The following is a 25,521-nucleotide window of genomic DNA, read 5'->3' as shown; positions in this document are numbered from 1 at the left end:
AGTGTTATTAAAACAATACTTTACCATTTTGCTTTTACTAAAATTTTAGACAAGACTGTTAAAACTTAATTTATTCTTTTGGAAAATAAGGCTAATAAGATTTAACTTCACAAAGTTGCTGATTAGGATCAATTTAGTAACATGGGCAGGATGATGATTTTGTGACTGTGGTCTCTGAACCTAACTCAGTATCAAAGTGAGGAGATATACAATTGGGAAGTGGTTGTAAAAATTGATCGATCAGGAGTATAAAAAGTGGACCTGATAAAGTTGGTGAGTTGGTTACTACAGTGACAGTGTTGTCACTACCCTGTTTAAAAATGACAGTCAATGCTAATTAATCCACCTTCCTGCTCCTAAGACCCAATCTCAGAATCCTTAGCAACACAGTGCTCCAGGCAGCCACTTGCAATTAATTTAGAATACATGCTGCTTGCCATCTTTTGCTATCACTAGCCTCAGAATTTCAAGTATGAATACAATCAATTCTACAATTTTTAAAAAAGGTAGTTGGCTATAAAAATGTCTTTTTAAATTTACATTTTAACCTTTAAATGTTCTGTTTCTCTGAAGAAGTATATCTTCTAGCATGTCCAGAGATTCTGATTTATTAAATATTATTTTGTAAGACACTGTTACTCATGTGTTATTCCAGAAACAAGAATTTAGACACTATAGCATTTAAAAATATATTGACGTATATTTACAAGTAATGAAGTCAGATACAAATATGTCTTTAGATTGATTGCTTTTTCACAAAATGGGAAAAATCAATTTCTTACCTTTCCTCTGGAGTATCTACATGAAATGTCCTCTCTATAACAGTGGTCCACTGGAGACATCTGATTATAAATGTGTTTGGCTTTGGTCGTTCTGTTTTCATTAACTGGCATTCTAGGAATAAAATAAAATATTTCTTTAAATAGGCATATATTTAAAACAAGAAGTAAATAATTGAGAAATACAGTGTTCTATTTTAAACAAAATCCACTGCAAACTCACAGCTTTCTATGGATCTCTACTCAGGATTATTCACAACCTGATCTTAGTATTCCTTTCCAATCCTTCACCCATTCTGGCCACATCAACCACCTCAACTGGACTATGTAAATTTCCCCAAACACATCTTATGCCTTTGTTTCAGCTGTTCTCATTATCTGAAATAGGGTCCCCACTTATTCTACCTCTTCATATGTATCACCTGCAGTCAAAATAACACTGATCCTTGCAGGTCCAGATCAAATACCACTCCTTCCATGAAACCTTCCATAATACCTGGTCCCAGACTGACCATTTCATCCTCTATATTGTCATTACTTATTACCATATCCCTCATTTGTCACTTACCATAGACTTACCATAGACTATCTTACAGTATTATTTATCATTTTAAGAAAATGACAAATGCCGCTTATCCTTACCTAGATTATAAGCCTCTTGACAACATAAACTGCCTATAACTCTTAGTATCCACAGCCTGGAGAGCCAGTCAGTCTAAATGTGATTAAATTCTGTTCGTGAATAACTAGGAAAATGTCCAAGAACATGTGCATAGTGTAGTGCCTAAAAGTATACATTCTCACACTGGTGTGCCTGGATTGAATTACAGTTTCATACAATTAACCATACAAACTTGGACGAACTAATTAAACTCTCTGGTCTTCAACAGTTAAGTGAGAAATAGTATCTACATCATAGAATTGATGAGGAAATAATAAATTCATGTAATATTAGCATAATACGAAATATGTAAGCTTTCAATAAACATTAACTATTATTGAGTATACATCTGAGCTGCGCTTTAAAGGATTAAGTGGTATTGGACACCAAGAGAAAACAGGGTACGGTTGTTTGCTGACTTTGCTCTTTTGGAAGAAACTAATTTATCTCAGTTGAAAAATTCAAGTCTTTTCTCAGTGCTTATCTGCTGTGTCTTATCTCCATCATTACCAATTATCAACTACCTTCTCTATATCTTTATAGTTCCAAGTCATTAGCTGCCTTTTTTTTTTTTTTTTTTGAGACGGAGTCTCACTCTGCCACCCAGGCTGGAGTGCAGTGGCGCAATCCTGGCTCACTGCAACCTCCACCTCCCAGGTTCAAGTGATTCTTGTGCCTCCCCCACCAGAGTAGCTGAGATTACAGGCATGCACCACCACACCCAGCTAATTTTTCTATTTTTAGTAGAGACAGGGTTGGCCTGTTCACCATGTTGGCCAGGCTGGTCTTGAACTCCCGACCTCAAGTGATCCACCTGCCTCAGCCTCTCAAAGTGCTAGGATAACAGATTTGACCCACTGTGCCTGGCCCCAGATTAGCTCTTTATTGGCCCTTTACACTGAGAGAAATCATTCAACCAAGGATCTCTGCTTAGTTTTTCTTTTCTAACAAGTTTTCATGTTTTCAGCAATCATCTCTCAGTTTACCAAAATCAAAATCCAAACTTTTTCACCTTGGAGTTCTACTTTAAGACACACATGTCTAAACACATAGTGAATTTTACCTGGCTGAATTACTGAACCACCCCTAAAACCAAACTCAGTATCTTTCCCCTAAAATTCATTCCTCCTCCTGGCTTTCAAAATTTTTCCACCACCCAGACTGAAACATGAAGTGATCTTCCTTTTTGAGATTGGTGCCATTTGCAATTACCAATGCTCCTCGACTTATGACTGTGTTACATCCCAATAAACCCACTGTAAGTCAAAAATATTATAAGGCAAAATGCATTTAATACACCTAGACTACCAAACATCATAGGTTAGCCTAGCCAACTTTAAACATGCCCAGAACACTTACGTTAGCCTACAGTTGGACAAAATCATCTAACACAAAGCCTGTTTTGTAGTAGAGTGTTGAATACTACACATAGATGGGTGTTTTGTCGACATGATGAGATGTGAAAACACAAAACATAAGAGCATCCAGAAAAATGCTGGCAACGCAGTACACTGTAGAGTATCTACTGTGCATGTTGTGATCACATGGTTGACTGGGATCTGTGATTTGCTGCTGCTGCCCAGCATCACTAGGGAGTATCATACAGCAAATAACTAGCCCAGGAAAAGACAAAAATCCAAAATTTGAAATACTGTTTCTATTGAGTGTGTATTGCTGTTAGGACCATGGCAAAGTAAAAAAAAAAACATCATTACATTGAACTATTGTAAATGGGAGACCATTCATAACTGGTTTTTCCACTTTTGTAATTCTCCTTTAGACTCTCAGTACCCAATGCCTAACCCTTCCAGCTGCCCTAAGACCAGATTCTTCCTATTTAGAGATGTTGAGAGACGATATAAGTTAAAGACAGAAACTGCTCTGGGAGACATCTGAACATGTCCAAAAGTGAACTCCTGACCTCTCTCAACCCTGCTCCTTCTCCTGACAACCTCTACCCATGGCTTTCTCTATCTCAGATAATGACACCTCCAATCTTTAAATTGCCCACACAGAAAACCCGAGAATCACATTGGAGTCCTCTCTTCTCTGACATCACATTTACTGCTTCTGCAAATCCTGGTGTTTCCACTTTAAAAACATAACCAGTTTCTGATAACTTCTCACTACCTCCACAACCTCAGACTAAGCCATCGTCTCTCACCTGATGATTCCAAAAACCTTAGAACAGCTTTCCCCTGCCCCTAACTGCAGTCTGTTCTCAACACAGCAGCCAGAAATCTTCTTAAAATGAAGATCTGCAACAAAGTTCTGCAGTGTTTCAGTTCACTAAGAATAGAAGACTAAGGCCTTCAAGTGATCAACAGGTGTCCTATGTAATCTGACCCTCCCACCCACCCCACTGAAGTTTCCGACCTACTTCCCTAGTATTCTTTCAGGCTACTCTGCCAGTCACCCTGGCTTCCCTGCATTTCCTCAACAAATGCACTACACTCTTTCTGCTTTAGAGCTTTTTGTTAAGCTGTGCCCTCTGCCTAGCATTCTTTCCCCCTCACACATCCACACAGCTGTCTACTTTAATCATCCTATTTAATATTGCAATCTGCACCCCTTACCAAGGACCTTCCCTCCATCTTATTTGCTCTACTTTTTATTTTCCATAGAATGTTACCATTTTCTAATATTGGTGATGAAGTTTTTTAGTATCTTTTTTGCTTAATGTCTTTTCAACAAATTGTAAACTCCACTCACATATTCTTAGCACTTAGAACTATGCCTGACACATAGTACGCAATACATATTTTCCAAATCAATGGATTCTGATAGTAATAATCCAACAAAGAAGGTAATTTTGATGATACTAAAAGATAATTTCTGGAGCAATCTTCCTGTGTAAGCAAGAAGGGATTAAATTTACTGGACAAGTAAAGAGGTAGATCTAATCAGGAGTATAAATAGTTTAGTGATGAAATCAAAGAGAAGATATAAGGGCCCAAATGAAATTAGGAGTATAGAAGCAAGGAGAAACTAATAGAAAGTCAATGAATTAGGATGTAAGGCCATCAGAAATAAGGTTGCAAAAGGATCCACTGGGCTCTGAAAAAAAAATAAAAATATATGAAATAGTACTCTGGGAAAATGGAAGTACAAACAGACTAGGGAAATATGACGTGACTGCTGAGTAGCATTAAGGACCAATCTGAATTTAATAATGAAGAATTTAAAGTAATAACAGAGATCATGATTGTCTATCTTCTCCCAGATATATTCAGCTGCATGTGTACAGGTGAGGAACATAAGAAATGAATTTAAGCAAGGGTGTATTTTAACCAAGTAAGTCTGTCACAGCAAGAAAGCAGAAAAGAATAGAGGAGTCAAGGCAAGGGAGTAATTAGGATAATCCACTAAGAAATTTAAAATGGGTATGGAGGGAAGTGAGAACCTGGGGATGTGTAAGATAATGAAAAGGTGGTAGAATCAATAGGTCACAAATTCTATTATAACACAATTAAACTTTGTATGGCAGTGTTAGATATTTTTTAAATATGAAAGTTAAAAAATACCAAATATAGTACTTAATTAAAAAATAAGCAATAAAAATACTGTTCATTTGAAAGATATAAGTTTTGAAATATCAGACATTATACTAATTTATACTAACAAAGAGCCAACCAATTCCTGCGACTGACTCTGCCCATCCGTCTGATTCTCTTTGAAGCCCACTGTTCCTCACTATATCTTTCTTTTTGAATCTCCTATTAAATTTCCAGCCAGTGGTTCACTACATTGTCCTGCATGTGTTTAACAAATGTTAATTTGGTCTTACAGCTATATTACTTAAAAGGAATTATGTGCACAGTTCTTACAGCACCTAGGACAGTACCAGCACACAGGAGTATACAATAAATACTTGATTACTGGACAACTGATTGACTGGCTTTCGAGTAAACAATGGAGGACAGACACTTAAAAGAGGGGCAGGCCCAAGAGAAATACTCAAGAATAACCTTGGGGCACAGAGAAATACAGCAAAGAAGCAAAGAAAGAATGCCCAGTCTGAGGTTCACTATTTTAGTTTTACTTCAGGTTCCCATGACGGTGACAGAAAGTAATTAAGATAATGGACTTTGAAATCAGAGTAAGAAATTCAAATTCAGGCTCTAATACAATCAGCAGTGTGATCCTCTTCAAAGTATTTTGTATCTAAGCCCTCAGGTTCATCATCTCCAAAAGTGCTATTATGAATTAACTATTTTTAACACTATACCTAAATGAAGTATAAATGCTATAATTTAAAGAACTTTTCAACACTAGAATTTTAGAAGCTACTTAAAATACTGTTATCAGATTCCAAATATTAATTACTATAATTTATAAGCCCGCAAAAAACAATGATAAAAGATATTACTTTAACTACCATTCTCAAGCAGATCACTGAAAAGGAATGGCTTAGAAAATAATAAAATATTTGTACTTATGTATGGAGTGGTTTGGAAAAATATTAGAATATAACATAATAAGTAGTTATGCACAACTTGACTGTTCTTACTAAATTTGCTAAGTATTCACGAACCAAATGACATATATGAAATGTCAGTTATGGGCCAAGCACTATGCAAAATTCTGGGCACACAAAAATTGAGTAAGAAACTCTGAGTTCACAGCACACACCAAACTTTATTAATTATTCTACTCATGTAATTATAAAGTAGTAATTTACTCATGCTATAAATGATTTAATCAAATCCTTGTGAACCCTCTAGTTCAACAAAAATGTTACATGTAATTACAAACAAACAGTATAATAGAAATAAACCTCTTATTTTATAGGTCTCAGTATGAAATACTCTACAAACACATTCGATTTCTAAATAATACCCACTAAATTGAGATTGTAGAAAAGAAGAGCTGTTACCAAGATATTCCAGTGATAGCCGGATCACTACCCAGAAAATACCAGTCTCATAGGATTTGTTACTGTACCAAACAAATGTAACTTAAAAAGCTAAATCCAAATTCAAAAAAGTTAAAAATCTAAATTACCATGTTAAAACCAGTGATCCAGTAAACAGAAAAACTTTGAGTTGTTGCGTGTTGACCATAACAAGAAATCAAAAACACATGATTCTTAAAGGAAATGGTGGTTAATAAATGGATTAGCCAATACTTCTTTAGAAGCATATTTTCCTTTTGGTTATGTAAAGATTGCCAAAACAAGGTAGGGCGATTTAAATTTTAAAAACAGAAGTAGAAACTTTGGACAGAAATTCTAAAAAGCTACTAACCAAATGATTTTCTATGATTTTTGGAATCATTTAATACATATCAATTTAAATTTTAAAAACAGAAGTAGAAACTTTGGATAGAGATTCTAAAAAGCTATTAACCAAGTGATTACCTATGATTTTTGGAATTATGTAATATACCCATGCCACTAAATGTTCTTATACAAAATCCCAGGCAGCTAACTTTTATTAAAACACATGATACTTTTCAATGTTGTTACATTGGTACTTATATTAGATAGTTATACACTAAACTCTCCTGAGCAACATGAACCACAAGCTGCATTTCAAATGTTCTGCTTACTTTACACCATTCTGAGCCACAGATGACAAAGTTTGTTCAAAGCTGTAATTACTCTGCAAACCTGAAAGCCAATTAGAGGGACTGCAACATGTCAAATCAAGAAATACATACACTTAAAAAAAAAATGTTAGAGATCATCTGTTCAGATTTTATTAAAATGTTTAAAGGTTTCATTTCTACCAACCTCTTTAGCTATTTAAACACTAATTTTATTCTAAAATAAATTCTACTAACATCCAATGTGAAAAAACAAAGACATAACAGATTCCATTTTTCATTAAATCACATAATGAAATAATGCTGGCTCTGAGTTATGATGACCATAAATCAAGTTTATTTTTCAGGTCTTTAACTATGACGCACCATGGAGATTCTTTGAAGGGAACAAAAAGCATTTCTATTTTCTGTTTAATGTTTTCACTAGGGGCAAAAAAGCATAATGCCCATTTAAGACGCTGTACATCAACCTTAAAGAGATTCATTTAATCTGCTGAGTAGAAGGTGACTTAGGTGAGGCAGGTGTCCTGGTAGGGACCAATCCCAGCAGCTAACTGTTGCGTGATCACGACATTTCAGGCACTGCACAGAGTGGTGCATAAATCTTATTTAATCCAAAAGACAAACCTAAAAGATGTTATTATCTTCCATTTTATAAATGAGTGAATTTACGAGACTCAAAACAATAAATAACTTGCCCCAAAACACACAACTGTGAGTCACTATATAAAGATTTATTTCAAGTCTATCACAATCCCAATCCCATACTCTTCTGAAGAGAATACAGTGCTAGGAAAAATGCCTTAAAAATCAGTAATCATCTGCCAAAGCAATAGGACTGTCTGTTCTCTCTTCTCTATCTTCTCCACACCTTCCCTGTGCTTGGCCCTTCTCCCATCTATGATACTTTTTCTCATATAAGGAAATCCAGGAAAAGTTTCAACTAACAACAATGTTTGAGCGGGAGAGGGCTCCATTGTGTTGGCCTCTGGTTCTCTCCACAGTATAGGGATGGACGTGAATGAGGATTGTCCCCTAGCAGGATCCTGATCCTCCACATCTAGTTTCTCTAGGTAGGAGTAATGGGAGGTGGTTTAGAATGAGAAGCTGAAGGGAAAGAAAGTGGTAAGGATAGCAGAAAGGAAGGCAGGAGAGTCTCTGGGTTCTTTCACTGCTGGCTCTCACATTCTGCAATACTAATGAAGTTCATATTTTAAAAATGTTCAATTACTAATAATGGAAAAGTGATCTGCAGACTTGCATCAATCCAGCTTCACATTTCTAGTTATTTTTGTCTGAACCATTTGCCTGTTTATCATCCAGACTCAACATACCTCTCTCCACATAGGAAAGAGGAGAGAAAACTAAGTACTTACATTTGATTCCATAATACAAGGAGTTCAATAAATAAGAGGAGGAAGACTGGGTTACTAACATTACATTTCCCTCTAGAAGATGTTTTTCACTTTATGATCCACATTCCAAATTGTGACATTTTAATTATCATAAACCACCATTCTGGAATTAACATGAAATACTATTTAGGAGCTTGAGTTGAATGTGAAATCATGATATGTTAATGTGAACTTCTCCTAACACATTTTTCTTTTATAAATATGGTCACTACAGATACTACCATTTACCAAAAGCACATTTACAGAGCCAATATTTTCCCTATCAACATTTCTCTATCTTGTTTGCCCACAGAATCCTGCCTCTAATTAAACAAACATACACCTCAAGAGTCTTCTGGAACAACTGTTCTCTGCATACCCACTGCCTACTTGAAATTTCAAATAAAAATACTGTGGTCATTTTGAGACAATAGTTAACATATAAAAATGACATGAGACATTTACTAACAGAATTATAAGACGGCTGTAAACATCTAGTGGACTCAAGGAATTAGGCATGTTGATTTTTTGGCTTTGATTTTCGTTTTTGCAGTATAATAGCCATGGACTTTTAAAAAATGTAGTAAAATATATATAAACATAAAATGAACCGTTTTAACCATTTTAAGTGTGTAGCTTGGTGACATAAGTAAATTCACATTGCTATGTGGGCAAGTTGGTTTTTAAACATATTTCTTGATTTACTTTCACTATATAAATCATCCATGCTTAACAAAGAAAAGTTCCTAAGTATAGGCAAAATAAAAATACTCACAATCCTATCATTCAGATATAACCATTATGAATGTTTGAATACATACATTTTTAGACCTTTTGTAAGCACTTTTTAAAATAAAAATGAGACCATAATTGAGATGACATTATGTGTTTTGGATATTTTCCATTTCAGTAAAGATGTACATCATTATATTTAATGGTGGTATAAGACTCCACTGTACTCATATACCAGAGTAGAGTTTATTATAGTTATAATGCATGAAACAAATAAAAGTCAATTATTCAGATGTACACAGGATATCTAACCATTCATTACATAACATGTTACTGAATAACATGCTAGAATTTGAAAAATAATTATGAGCACTATTTCTAAGAAAAGCTATTTACATTTCAAACAGGATGACGCTGGGATATAACAAAATTTTTTAAAAATCCAACAAGAGTGTACATTAGACTGAAAATTTCCTTAGGGGAAGGTCCATACTATTTGATTTCTGGTACTACGCCTAAACATCTGGTCTGAAATAAATAAATGAACAGAATGACTAACACACTATGCCAATTTATCTGTGCCTTGGCTAACTGAAATCAAACATTAAAAAATAGCTAAAAGATCATCTACCCCTAATAAAATAATTGATTCAGGCAAAAATCATTACTGCCAACATGTCAAACCACAAATCATCTGTCAACCACATGAGGGAAGCTTAAGTTTATAATGAAGAGATGACACCGTCACCATCATAATCCAGTGAACAATGATAGCATTATTAACAGTTGGTCAACTAAATATTAGGTACCTCTTGACATAATGCAATATGAAGTACACAGACTCACCAAGGAAACAATCTTGATAAAAATTCTGAACATGAATCTGATGGAATCTTTAGATCTAACTGCCTTTTACAGTAAATACAGAGGTAGAGGAAAAAGTTAAATGACCTCTCATAGAAACAATCAGCAAATTCCAGAAGAGAGTACTTTTGCAGGACAAATGACATAGTTTCTATAATAAGTGAATGTACCCAAAAATGGGGTAAGGAGACTAGTCTAATATTCTGCTAGACTAGCAGGGACTTAAAAGATTTAAAAGAATCAAATGCAATACACAGTTCTCCTTAATGCATTCTGGTCTAAACAAACCAGTTTTAGGCAACAAGTGGGAAATCTGAATATGAATTTGTATTTGGTAATTCTAAAGAATAGTTTTATTAGATTTGATTGTGATACAGCTTTTTAAAAAAATTTAGGCTGGGTGCGGTGGCTCACACTTGTAATCCCAGCACTTTGGGAAGCTGAGGCGGGCAGATCATGAGGTCAAGAGCTCAAGACCATCCTGGTCAACATGGTGAAACCTCATCTCCACTGAAAAATACAAAAATTATCTGGGCATGGTGGCGCATGCCTGTAGTCCCAGCTACTTGGGAGGCTGAGGCAGGAGAAACATTTGAAACCGGGAGGCAGAGGCTGCAGTGAGCCGAGGCTGTGCCACTGCACTCCAGCCTGGCAACAGAATGAGACTCCATCTCAAAACAAAACAAAAAAATTTAGATTCAGGAAGTACATGTGCAGGTTTGTTACACGTGTATATTGTAGAAAGCTGAGATTTGGGCTTCTAGTGAACCCATCACCCAAATAATAAACACAGTACTCAATAGGTAGTTTTCGGGCTCTTGTCCCACCCTTCCCCTTTCTAGAATCCCCATTGCCTGTATTTCCATCTTTACGTCCCTGTGTACCCATTATTTAGCTCCTACTGAGATTAACTTACAATTTAAATGCCTCGAGTTTCCATCTGTACCAATGAGATAATTTCTACTCATATATCTTCAAAGTGGCTTACCAGTGCATACATAACATAGTGAAATAAATAATAAACATATACATAGACCAAGACGCAGATTCAAAGTCACTTTTTGTTTTGAGATGGAGTCTTGTTTTGTCACCCAGGCTGGAGTGCAGTGGTGCATTCTCAGCTCATTGCAACCTCTGCCTATCATTTTCAAGTGATCCTTCTGCCTCAGCCTCCAAAGTAGCTGGGATTACAGGCAACTGCCACCCACACCTGGCTAACTTTTTGTATTTTTAGTAGAGACAGCATTTCACCATGTTGGCCAGGCTCATCTTGAACTCCTGAATCCGCCTGCCTCCACTTCCCAAAGTCCTGGGATTACAGGCGTGAGCCACTGCACATAGCCTTACATTATTCACTCTTTACGGCACTTGTATTCAATGCTGCTCCTCCTCTGCCTAATGGCCCCAGTTCTTCTCCTTCATTTTGCTGGTAAATCACTCAAAATTATCTACAAGGCTGGCCCTTGTTTCTCATGCCTTGACCAATTAGCTAAATTGTGGTTTCCACCACTCTCTTGAAGCCTCCTTTTCATCAGGTGTATCTTTCTTGTTCTTATTTTCATTTCCTTGCAGCATTTGATGTTCTTGGCTCCCTATCCTTTGAGATCCTTTTCCCTGACTTCCATGACACTAACTTGCCTGGTTTTACTACCATCTCATACCATTCATGAGTTCTTCTTAGGGCCTCTACTTCCAAGTGGAGTTGCTCTCTTAGGCTCAGACCTTTCTGTTATGCTTCTATTTTTTGACCATTTTCCCCAGTAAATCTACACTTAATTAAACAACATTTGTTAAGTACCCAGAGTGTATCAGCCAGCAACCTAGGCATTGAATAGCAGTGAACAAAACAAAGTACCTAATTTTCATAAAGCTTATATTTTACTGAGGGGATGAGTAGTCAAACAATAAATAAGCGAAACAATTAATTTATAACATAGTAGGTGCTTGTAAATAATATGAAGAAAAATTAGGTTATTGAGGTAAAGTGACAAGGAGGTAATATTATTTTAGAAAGATTAATTAAAAAGGATGTCTCTAATGAAATGAGAGGCCAATGCAGATTACATACAGGAGGATTAAGCTACCTAGAGTGAACAGTAAGTGCAGACTCACAGCTGGAGAAATCCCACAGATGTATTTGTGAAATAGCAAGAAGTCCAGTGTAACTGGAGTCAAGTAAGTTAGGAAAAAGGTAGGAGATGAGGTCAGAAAGATCTTCGAGTTGGTAAGGACTTTGGGTTTAATTACAGACGGGCTTCCCAGTGGTCTTGCATAACTGACACCTGATGTCTGATGACTCTCAAACTTGCTTCTTCAGTACTAGCCCTTCTCATCAAGCTTCATCCCCATGTGGCAAAACTAGCATCTCCTTTGAGGCCCTATACTCCCTCATCCTCAAGATATCCAAAAGGGTTTTGTTTTTTGTTGTTTTATCTTCCAAGTTGAAAACTACTATACCAGCATAGTTTTTCTATTTTATTTCCATATCATTTTCCTAATCACCCAAGAAACACTTCCTCAGTCATCTTTGACTCATTCTTCTCTTGCAACCCTCATGGCTAAGCCACCAACATTCCTATTAACAGTTTGTTCATTATGACTCTTGCAATCATCCTTCCCACTGCGCCCGCCCCTCCACCGCAGGCACCCAATCTGGATGTCAAAATCCCTATCACTGAATCACTGAAAAGACCTCCCGGTGGTCTCCCTTTTCTACCCTTCTCCCTAAGTTGCTCTACATACTACTAATTAGATGAGTCCTACCCAAATTCTTAATCTATATGTCATTCTCTTCAAAAATATTTTCGTCTGCAGGACAATGTTCAAATACATTTCTTAGCCTGACTTTCAAAGCTAGTCATAAGGAAGCCTCATTAATTAAAACAAAAAGTTTGAAACTGTATTCCTCACTGCCAAGCTGTGAGTACTTTCTGCTAATAAACATGTCTCTTCACTGTCCCCTAAAAATTCTGATTAACTTCAGGATTTAACAACTCATGCTGTTTCTCTCACCTGAAACACACTCCCTTCCTTTTTACTTAGATTCTAGTCACTCAAGATCTTCTTATTCCAATTCATACTCCCTATCCCTGAAGATCTACACTTATTATTTATATCCCATATGCCGGTACTTTATCATATGCTGTGATTTACTTGACTGTTTTGAGTGAAACTCCTTAACTATAAGCTTCAAGGAATTTGGAATACTTCTCATACTTCTTTCATATTCATCAAAATCTAAGCACATACAAACTGAATTTTAAGAAAAGTTTCAAGAAACATTTCAGAAACAATTTCTCATAACTTTTCTCATAACTTATTTTTTTCTCATAAAATATCCTCCATATTTTAAAGCTCACACTCTTTTAGGAAAAAAAAGTTTAAGATTTCTTTCCACCCAAAACCTGAGATAATTATTTCTTCAAAACCTAAATTGCCTGGTCAGACGCAACGGCTCACACCTGTAATCCCAGCACTTTGGGAGGCCGGGGCAGGAGGACTTCCTGAGGCCAGAATGTGGCCAGCATAGTGAGATGCCCTATTTACTTTTAATAAACTTTTTAATAATAAAGATGACCTAAATCACCTGGTTTAGACCACCTCTAAGATCAATAATAAGTATTTTAAAAGAATAATGCATGTTTTAAGCATATATATGTTTAAATAACTCCTAAAAACATAAAATATATATAGATATACATTTTTTTTGCAACCTAATCACATTCTTGATTTTGGAGCAACAGCTCTAATACTTGAGATATGTTTCTTTCCATAGGAAAAATAGAAAGGATTAGATGTAAATAATAAAGGATTTTTTACCCCTTGGAGAAAAGTTAAAAGGTAGGCCTACTCATCCAGAGTAAAGCACTGTCCAAATAAACAATGAAGTGTGAAGGATTATAAACAAACCCATTAATTCCATTAAAATCAAATACAGGCCAGATGCAGTGGATCACACCTGTAATCCCAGCACTTTGGGAGGCCAAGGCAGAGAGGATCATCTGAGGTCAGGAGTTGGAGACCAGCCTGACCAACATGGAAAAACCCTGTCTCTATTAAAAATACAAAATTATCCAGATCTGGTGGCACATGCCTCTAATCCCACTTACTCGGGAGGCTAAGGCAGAAGAATCAGAATTGCTTGAACTGGGGAGGCAGAGGTTGCAGTGAGCTGAGACCATGCCACTGCTTTCTAGCCTGGGCAACAAGAGGGATGCACCATCTCAAAAACAAACAAACAACAACCACAACAAATCAAATATAAAAGCTGGGCACAGTGGCTCAAACCTGTAATCTCAGAACTTTTGGAGGCCAAGGCAGGCATATCGCATGAGGTCAGGAGTTCGAGACCAGCCTTGCCAACATGGAGAAACCCCATCTCTACTAAAAACAAAAGAAAACAAAAAACTTGGCCAGGCATGATGGTATGTGCCTGTAATCCCAGCTACTTGGGAGACTGAGGCAGGATAATTGCTCTAACTCAGAGGATGCAGTGAGTCGAGATCATGCCATTGCACTCCAGCCTGGGCAACAGAGCAAGACTGTGTCTCAAAAAAAAAAAAAAAAGACCTTTTTGGAAAGTAGTCTCTAACTTCTTTAAACTTTAAGGGGAAGGTCTAGATGTGTTTTCTTTGCATTCAGAAATTCTAACTCCAAATAAGGTAGCCTGGCTTTGAAAGATGGCTGCAACCACAGACATAAAGAGGTCTCTTGGGTCTTTACTACAGCAAAAATAACAGCAGCAACAAAAACACTTCATTTTAAAATCTGGTTTAATTGACAGACTGCAAGCTAAATGAAGTAAAGTAAAACAATCAGTTCATTCACTGATCTCTAGAAGAATAGGGGGAAAAATCTCATCTTCAATCTTTGCCAATTTAAATCAGTAGGAAAACTTTGCTTCCCATTATATCTTTCATTTCTTACTTAAACTTCTCAGTCAAGTTCTAAAGTATGTTCATTTCCAGTTCACAATTTTTTAAAAAAGGAAGCTATTTAATGTTGAAATCACTTATTCAAAATCATCAAGCCATTAATATGGTAAAACTGAGTCAACTCGAGGTTTTCTAGCTCTAAATTCATGTCTCTTTTTGTATCACACACAGTTTTTAGGATGTTGGTTGCTCATGAAAGGAAATAAAGGTTTTTTCTAATAACCTTTATAAAACAGTTGACTCTTGGAAAACACAGGTTTGAACTGCGCAGGTCCACTTATACATGGAATTTTTCCAATAGTTATACCAAGTGTGCCTGCCTCTCCTGCTTTTCCCCTTCCATCTGCTCCACACCTCTTCATCTCTGCCACTCAAGACAGCAAAACTAAGCCCTTCTCTTCCTCCTCCTCTTCAGCCTACTCCACATGAAGACAATGAGGATGAAGATCCTTACGATGATCCACTTCCACTTATGAATGGCAAATGTTTTCTCTTCCTTACGATTTTCTTAACATTTTCTCTAGTTAACATTATACAGCATATAGTACACATAATACACAAAATATGTGTCAATTAACTGTTTAGATTATTAGTAAAGCTTCTGGGCAACAGTAGAATGTTAGTAGCTAAGTTTGGGGGAATCAAATGTTATAACATGGATGTCTGATTACAGAAGGACTGAAGTCCCTAACCTCTGCATCGCTCAAGGGTCAACCATATTTCACTTTCTAGTTTTATGCAAATAAATTGATATAAACAGGTGACAGAGAATTGAAATATTTTTCCCCAGAGAAAACTGACCCATGTTTTAGTTAGTAGTCATGCATTAAAAGTAACTGCCATCTACCTTGACATTATATTGAAAAGCACCCAACAAACTCTGATCATATAAGACAACAAAGTTCTTTTAAGTGAGAGATAAGCTGTCAAGTATTATTAAACTGCGTCATAACTTCCTTATAAAAGTTATATTTGAAAAATCTGTCAATATCAGATTATTGGAACAAGGCTGAGAGCACATTTAAGTAGTCATTGGCCAAAATGTTAAAAACCTAATATGAATTAGCATGTAACTAAAGTTACCTGGAGTCTAATGTCAGAACCTGTTCAGGCTTGTCAGTCTAAGCCAGCTTTGCTGATTAAGCAGTCATAATAAAATAATCTGTCTATTAAAAAAAGCCATCAATAGGTAAAGAAGAGAGATATAACTTCCTAAAGAATAGAGATGTAACACAGAAATATCAAACAATTTATGAGGTAAACAGTAAATCTGTAAATAATTTAACAAAAATATTTTAAGAAAATGTTCCACAAGACTAAATTCCACAGGACTAATGCTAAGTTCAAAGGAAACAATGCACATGAAATAACGCTGTAAAGAGTATTAGATGTTTATTTTTAATTACAAGAATACCCTATAGAGACAAAAACTTTATCAGTGTGCTTTTGGAAGCAGTAACTGTTGCTGGTTGGATGATTCAGTTATCATGAACTATTCTGGCAGGTTTCAAAAGCAGTGCCATTTTAAAACATTAAAAATGTCTAAAAATGCAACCATAGTAATAGATTCTGAGTGCATGGGTTGGGGGGTGAGAGAGAAAGACAATGACAAATTGGTCTAAAAGGACACTGAGACTTCATAGTTGGAAGACTATTGTGCTGACAATTAGTAACAGAGGAAGCAGAGCACAAAACAAATGAATGAAAAAAGCTGAACTTGCAATGAAAGACCTTATTATAGTTCAGAAACATTATTGTAATAAAGGGGCAATGTACTCTCCTCTATAAAACTTCCAAACAGGCACCCTAGTCTCTTTTCTCTTCCCCTGCATTTCATTTTTTCATTAGCATCTGCTTGATTATGTATTATTTCCAACCCAAAAGAAAGCCTCTGTATCTTTCCTAAATTCCAAGGCTTAAAAGTCCTTCTTCCTAATGTGGCCTTAGGCCTCATTTAACTTTACTCAAAGTATAATAAATGTTTTTAAATAAAAATAAAAATATAGAGGTGAAAAAATCAGAAAGCCAGTAATTTGGCATGTATCAACTCAGAGAAAGCAATAAAACATGTCCCTCAAGTTCAGTTTGTTAAAAATGCAATGATTCTGCCTCTAAAAAAATCAGTCTCTCTCCTGTGACTTCTATGACATAATTGGCAAAGTAATACTGAAATCTTCACATACTAGTGAATCATCTGCTTTAAGCTGCCATTTCTCTAAATGGAATTATCCAAAAGCTCTCAAATACATCTTCATGTACTAGTCAAGAATAACAAGATCTGATCCATGATACTGACAGACAGACTAGTCTAGAGGCATGGAAAACCCGTATCTTCTGAATTGCCCACACTAGAAGACCTCTCACCTCAAGGCCCTAATGTAAGGTACTCAGGGATCCTTTAGCTAAGTAGGAATATGAAAAATCACTGGTTTGGAAACTTAAAAGCTGTGAGTTTATCTCCCAGCTCCAACTCTGAAAGAATTCCTTGCCACTGGGAAATTCCATGAGCCTACTTTCTACAGCTATAAAATAGATTGTCCTTCAAGGATGTTGGAGGGAAGATTAAATATATCTTACTAACACACACATATGGGTGTGTATGTATGAGTATATATATATGTAAAGTATGTAGCACAATGTACTCAACAAGTGGTAATTTATTACTATACTACTCATCAATACACTCAATATTTCAAGAAATTATCTGCTGCTGACAGGCAAACCACTGAATTAGAAGAAAGGACTTGAGAGACAGAGCCTTCACTCTAATTCTGTCACGCTACAGATGACAAAATTCTCAGTCCCAGGATAGTTAAGCAACCAGCTCAACAATACATAATAAGGCTCTATCAAATTTATCAGCCACCCATCTACCACATCTATATTTTTTCCTTTGCTCTAGCAGAAAAAAAGTATCACTATTATATAAATTCAACTCTTGACAACAATAATAGTCCACTATTAACCCAATGGGTGATAACTGGCATAGCACTAAATTTCTGTGGGTAATGACTACATATTACTTGAAGAGAGCTGTCATTTCTGAACCCCATATATGATTAAATGCATTCAAACCAGGTGTTAGATCAGAGTTCAAATCACAGTTCCACCATGTACTTGCTTTGAGGCTCTGGGAAAGTTTTCCAATCTCTCTAGGTCTCAGATTCATCATCTAGCTTTTTTTCTTTAAGTAATAATATTTCATGTTGTTCATGTGATAACAAGATGCAATTACACAAATAAAGCACCTTGTAAAAAGCAGGCTCTTTAAAAATATTAATTTTTTCCCTAACTTCCTTAAACCGTAATTGTCCTCCTCATTTCTGATTAATTATAAAATGGGATTAAAGCATCAAATATCATGGACATACAATCATCTTTCTAATTACAATTTCAAAAACTAATTACACAATCCTTTTTCTAGAAACTAAGTATTTAAGTTAAAAATGGCACACTAAAAAAAAATTCAACAAATAAATCAGGTAGGTATCTACATTCAACTTAACCAAAATAATCTATAAATTTAATAAGGTCATAAATTAATGTCAGAAAGATATGCAAAAAGAATTATTTTTACCCTTCAGATATAGAAGGGTGTCATGGAGGAAAATGCTGAAATCAGTAATAAGATAAAACTGTACACGGATCCTTAGCTCAGTATCAAAGGCTAGCTGGTGTTGGTGGCACTACACTCAGTAAATTTTTATCTGAAAAACTGAGATATATAGAGCTATCAATAATTAACTGCAAAAAATATATAAAGTAAATACACTACAGTTGCCTTACCATACACAGGCTGCAGGGGGTGATCCTCCTACCCCACCCTCCACTTCCCATCCACAATACCCCAACTTCTCTACATAAAAGGCAAATTTTTAGAAATTAAATATGTAAAGAGATAATGTGCCCCTTTCCAAGCTATAGTGTAAAACCTTTTGAGCTTAATTTTTTTAAAACCTGTAGGTAGGATTTTAAAATGGAGTGTTTATTTGTGTCAATAAAATGATTTTATATTCTACCAGGAGAGAAGAATTCTACTAGGAGAGAAGACGCAATGTTACTACAGAAACTGCAAATAAAATACGAGGTAAGGTAACAAACAGGGTAGCTAGTGCCTAGCTGCAGTGTCACTGAGAAAACAGTGTCTGATACGATTTGGGCATTCTGCTAAGTACTTCAAATACTATATTTATTCCTATCATTCATTATTTCTCCTCATTTGATATTTTTCGCTCTATACAGGGATAAGGAAATAATATACCATCTGGAGCTTTCATTCATTTCTGAGGATTTTTTACTCGCTTACTTCAATAAGATAAAAAGAAATTCAGCCAAAGTTTCTCAGTAATAATTTTTCAAATGAATGCTATTCTTGTTACCTGGAAAGTAACTTTATCTTTCGAAATTTTACTATTTCTCCAAACAATCACTATTTCCAAAGAAGCTTTTCTTCACAATTCAGTCTTTAATGATACCTCCTTTTCCTAAATTTTAACTGCATATATTAATTGCAAAACTTACTTCAGAACTTAGCCATAAAACATCTCAAATTACCAATTCCAAGGCTTTGCGGCATATTTTTCCTACTAGACTATAAATTCTTCAAAGCCAAGGGCTAGATCAAGTATCTATGGAATAAGAAAATGAACAGAAAATTCTAGGTTCGCTGTGGTAGACATGGGTTCATGCTGTGGGCTAGGCCATTTGCCAGATAGTGGCCTAAGCAAGTCATATAACCTCTCTGAGTTCTTTAAAATGGGGAACATAATACTTACCTCACAGTGTTGTTGTGAAGATAAAATGAGATAACATATGTGAAAGGGCTTGGTACATAGTAACGCTCAAAGAAAGGTTGGTTTCCTTCCTTATTTCCTTCTTTTTTCCCCTCAGTACCTGGTACAATGTTGAGAACATAATAACCCTCAATAAAAACTTTCTAAATATTCATTAGAATTTAGACTTCCGAAAAAATATATTTAAATATTTCGATGACTCCCATGTTTCCAAATTGTGTTACTTTAAGTCATACACGCATACACACAAGGTAGTAAACTGCAAAACACAGCAGGTGCAAATGGTTGCTATTTGAGAAGACTAGAAAAGAAAATCAAGGAAGGAGTCAGGTATTTAAAAATAATTGGGTGGTACTAATTACTTAAGCACCTATCAACAACTAATAGTTGATTGCTAACCTTAGAAAAAGTTAAGTGGGGGCGAGGGGGAAGGCAGATACAGAGGAAAGGAAGGAGAGAAAAAGAAAGGAATAAAGGAAGGTGGTCTTGCTGGAATCTCTTCTATGTCCTCTATATAAACTATTGAAGCTGATCACTACTTGCCTGACTTCCTTTAAAAATAATCCCCACTGCATCCTCCACCTTTCAAAAAAGGAGTAATCTAGGAAGCAAATTAATTTTAATTTTTCCTCCAATGGATGGGATCCTCTTCAACCAGTGAGAAAAATACTAATGGATTACTTAAAAAAAAAAAACTTCTGACAAAAAAGGGGGCAAGAATAGTCACATGTTAGTGTGACTTCCTCAGCCTGCAGAAGCTTTGTCTTCCAAAGGCTAGGGTTTAAAGAATTTGGTCCACATCCAGTTCCTCTTGCCCTCACCACAAACCCTAAGTCTTATCCAAAGGTTTTATTTTTTAATCAATCAATATATGTTTATTGTATATTCTTTTTTATTGTATAAATGTTTTTTACTTTTTTTATTATACTTTAAGTTCTAAGATACATGTGCAAGAACGTGCAGGTTTATTACACAGGTATACATGTGCCATGGTGGTATGCTGTACCTATCAACCACATTAGGTATTTCTCCTAATGCTATCCCTCGCTTAGGCCCCCACCCCCTGACAGGCCCTGGTGTGTGATGTTCCCCTCCCTGTGTCCATGTGTTCTCATTGCTCAGTTCCCACTTATGAGAACATGTAGTGTTTGGTTTTCTGTTCCTGTGTTAGTTTGCTAAAAATGATGTTTTCCAGATTCGTCCATGTCCTTGCAAAGGACATGAATGTATCCTTTTTTATGGCTACATAGTATTCCATGGTGTATATGTGCCACACTTTCTTTATACAGTCTATCACTGATGGGCATTTGGGTTGATTCCACCTCTTTGCTATTGGGAATAGTGCTGCAATAAACATACGTGGGCATGTGTCTTTGTAGAATGACTTATAATCCTTTGGGTATATACCCAGTAATGGGATTGCTGGGTCAAATAGTATTTCTGGTTCTTGATCCTTGAGGAATCACCACACTGTCTTCCGCAATGGATGAACTAATTTACACTCCCACCAACAGTGCAAAAGCATTCCCATTTCTCCACAACCACTTCACCACCTGTTGTTTCCCAACTTTTTAATGATCACCTTTCCAACTGGTGTGAGATAATATCTCGCTGTGGTTTTGATTTGCATTTCTCTAATGACCAGAGATGATGGGCCTTTTTTCATGTTTGATGGCTATATAAACGTCTTCATTTGAGAATTGTCTGTTCATACCCCTTGCCCACTTTTTGATGGGATTTTTTTTCTTGTAAATTTAAGTTCCTGGTAGATTCTGATTAGCCTTTCTTCAAATGAATAGACTGCAAAAATTTTCTCCCATTCTGTAGGTTGCCTGTTCACTCTGATGATATTTTATTTTGCTGTACAGAAGCTCTTTAGTTTAATTAAATCCCATTTGTCAATTTTGGCTTTTGTTGTCATTGCATTTGGTGCTTTAGTCATGAAGTCTTTGCCCATGCCTATGTCCTGAATGGTATTGCCTAGGTTTTCTTCTAGGGTTTTCATGGTTTTAGGTATTGCATTTAAGTCTTTAATCCATCTTGAGTTAACTTTTGCATAAGGTGTAAGGAAGAGGGTCCAGTTTCAGTTTTCTGCATATGGCTAGCCAGTTTTCCCAACACCATTTATTACATAGGGAATCCTTTCCCCATTACTTGTTTTTGTCAGGTTTGTCAAAGATCAGATGGTTGTAGATGTGTGGTGTTATTTCTGAGGCCTCTGTTCTGTTCCATTGGTCAATATATCTGTTTTGGTACCAATACCATGCTGTTTTGGTTACTGTAGCCTTGTAATATAGGTTGACATCAGATAGTGTGATGCCTCCCGCATTGTTGTTTTTGCTTAGGATTGTCTGGGCTATATGGGCTCTTTTCTGGCATTCCCTTTGAAAACCTGCACAAGACAAGGATGCCCTCTCTCAACACTCCTGTTCAACATAGTACTGGAAGTTCTAGCCAGGGCAATCAGGCAAGAGAAAGAAATAAGGCGTACTCCAATAGGAAGAGAGGAAGTCAAATTGTCTGTCTGCAGATGACATGATTGTATATTTAGAAAAACCCCATCATCTCAGCTCAAAATCTCCTTAAGCTGATAAGCAACTTCAGCAAAGTCTCAGGATATAAAATAAATGTGCAAAAATCACACGCATTCCTATACACCATGAATAGAAAGCCAAATCATGAGTGAACTCCCATTCACAATTGCTACAAAGAGAATAAAATACCTAGGAATACAACTTACAAGGGATGTAAAAGACCTCTTCAAGGAGAACTATAAACCACTGCTCAAGGAAATCAGAGAGGATACAAATAAATGGAAAAACATTCCATGCTCATGGACAGAAAGACTCAATAGCGTGAAAACTGCCATACTACCCAAAGTAACTTACAGATTCAATTCTATCCCCATCAAGCTGCCATTGACTTTCTTCACAGAATTAGGTGTTACTTCTTTAGCCATAGTGATGTCTTCTTTTTTGGCCAGAAGGAGGCCATGAGTAGGGTTTGGGAAATCGACCTCACTTTGTTTAGTCATAAGAAAGAATAGCCCCAACTAATGAAAGTCCTAGGCATTAAAGAAAACTAGAAATTTTTCTCCAAACAAACAATAGCATTTGGCCTCAACTACAAGAGACTGTTGTAAGCAACTTCTCTGAAACCTGTAAGACTCTTTAAAGAAAACTCAACAAAGTGGTTTCCTCCTCACTCCAATGGAATTTAGTGAAAGAAGTATGATTGCCAGTTAATTCAGCAAATATTACTAAGTACCTTCTATCTTATGTTAATATTATTTGGATAGCATTTTACAATGTACAAATAGTTTTTAAATATATTATCTCTTTTTTTTTTTTTCTTGAGACAAAGTCTTGCTCTGTTGCCCAAGCTAGAGTACAGTGGCACAGAATTTTCCTGCTTCAGCCTAAGTAGCTGGGACTATAAGCATGAGCCACCAAGCCTGGCTAATTTTTGTATTTTTACTAGAGATGGGGATTCATTACGTTGGCCAGCCAAATCTCAAACTCCTGACCTCAAGTGATCCACCTGCTTCAGCCTCCCAAAGGGTGAGCCACACCACCTGACTATATGATCTCACTTGGTCCTCACTGTAAGCTTGTGAAGAAAGTATTATTAGCTCCATTGTTTAAAGATGAGCAAAATGAGAATCAGAGAACTTGTGTGACTTGCCCAAGGTCACACAGCTAGTAAAGTAGCAGAACCAAGACCCAAAGTCAGGTCTTCTGACTCCAAGTCCAATGTTCCAGTATAATGCTGTGGGACATTTTTAAAATGGGTATGCACGGTCATTGTCTTCCACAAGTTTACCATTCCCTTTGATTCTAAATAAGCCCCCAAATTGCTGATATTCTGATGAAAAAGGATCAGAAAGTAAAGACTGTAACTAAAAAGACTGGCTTGGGAATACAAATCAGGAAAGGGGTGGGAGGCTGTGGAAGCTACTAGAGAAGAGGAGGAAGGCTCTAAAACAGAAATCGGAGCAGGTCACCTACAGTGTTATAATGAAGGAACTGTTAAAATAGTGAGATTATTTAGTAAGAAACTCAGATGATACACACAAAAAGTTATGTTTATAAATGATGTAACAGTGATGAAATCTTTCGGAGATGCAGGGGGTTGCTTTCACCCGTAGGAGCTAGATTTGAAACTCTTGATTGCCACAGTCATTTCCATTAAGATGGGATTACACTTTTTCTGTTTTTTCACTTTTGTTGGGCAGAATAAGGAAAAAAGTATGAAAGAGTGGACATTTTGTGCAGTTTTTGTTCTTTTCAAATTGGAGTATGAATTGGAGTGTGAAGGAGGAAATACGTGATACTGTTACATTATAATTTTCTTAAAAACGGTCTCCTTTTAAAATAGTTTTTACAAAGGTTTTCTCCATTCCCAATTCTAAACTTGGTTTAAGGTTAAATTCTGCACATATATGAACATAACGCCACCTACAAAAATGGAGGCAAGAAGCAAAATTTGATTAAATTTATGGTAATTTACTTTTTAAAATAAGGCAGCTATTCCTTACAGTGGGATACACCTATTAGCAGATGTAACTTTCCCTTTGTCTAAAAACAGTATAGCATAAAGAAAGACAAATATCTAAGGTGATAGATTTATCAATTATCTTGATTTTCATTATATGAATGTACCAAATAATCACATGTACCCCAAAGTATGTATACCTAATATGTATCAATTTAAAAAGTTTAAAGAAAGTACAACAAATACATCTCTTTCAAGTTTTTGCTTACCACGTGCCAAGTACTATGAGAGGTGCTTGGAAAAAAAAAAAAAAAAAAAAAAAAAAAAAAAAAAAAAAAAAAAAAAAAAAAAAAAAAAAAAAAAAAAAAAAAAAAAAAAAAAAAAAAAAAAACACTAAATCTTCAAGTGATAAAATAATTAAATGACCTAAAAATCATTAAAAACAAACACAGGGTTAGAAATCTTGTATGTAATTAAACCTGACCAGAATATAGCAAATGTATGTTAAAAAGAAAATGTAGAGAACATTAAGGAGTAATAGAAGGAAAAGATATAGGGTATAAACATAGTTTATTACTTTGCCAAGTGTTTAATTGTGGATATACACTAAAAAATAATTCAGCAGCTTCTTGTGAAAAATGAAGAACGTCTGACATTCCTCTAAGCAAGGACATAGTATTTGCAAAGAAACTTTTTTTGAAGATGAATCTATCCTATATATTGCTTCCAAATATTCCAGAAAAGATAATATTTGAAGGTTAACAGACTGATTAGGAGACTTAACATAATTCAGAAAGGAACTGATGAAGAGCTGAGCTAGGATGGTAGCAGTGAGATGGAAAAGGATGAGGACTAAACAACAGCTTGCTGACTGACTCATGGCCTGTTTGTCTAAGGATGTAACCCCTCCACTGCACACTATAAAGAAGCCCTTTAAAAAAAAAAAAAAATGAATACTGATTTGGAAACTGGATGGTCAGAAACTTCATCAAACTGATATTCAAGGCTTTCCATAATCTGATTACTAACTCTGAGCTTTTTTTCCTCCAATATATATTTTCCATCCATCTAGGATATTGCCTATACCATTAACAAAACAAGCTGGCCGGGCGCGGTGGCTCAAGCCTGTAATCCCAGCACTTTGGGAGGCCGAGGTGGGTGGATCACGAGGTCAAGAGATCGAGACCATCCTGGTCAGCACGGTGAAACCCCGTCTCTACTAAAAATGCAAAAAATTAGCTGGGCACGGTGGCGCGTGCCTGTAATCCCAGCTACTCAGGAGGCTGAGGCAGGAGAATTGCCCGAACCCAGGAGGCGGAGGTT

The 25,521-nt window shown here is 36.0% G+C and overlaps 1 protein-coding gene across 3 annotated transcripts in view; it reads right to left on the bottom strand.

Moving 5' to 3' along the window:
- Positions 1–25,521, bottom strand: part of AKT3 (AKT serine/threonine kinase 3) — a 333,950-nt gene that overhangs the window by 155,682 nt on the left and 152,747 nt on the right. For all 3 annotated transcript variants that reach the window (XM_017531949.2, XM_037739836.1, XM_017531947.2), the window contains one exon: positions 783–894. In XM_017531949.2, the coding sequence (XP_017387438.1) occupies positions 783–894 (112 nt within the window). The remainder of the gene's footprint in view (positions 1–782; positions 895–25,521) is intronic.

Source organism: Cebus imitator, unplaced genomic scaffold, assembly GCF_001604975.1.
Source record: "Cebus imitator isolate Cc_AM_T3 unplaced genomic scaffold, Cebus_imitator-1.0 Scaffold75, whole genome shotgun sequence".
Lineage (NCBI taxonomy): Eukaryota > Metazoa > Chordata > Mammalia > Primates > Cebidae > Cebus > Cebus imitator.
This window is presented reverse-complemented; position numbering and strand designations above follow the sequence as displayed.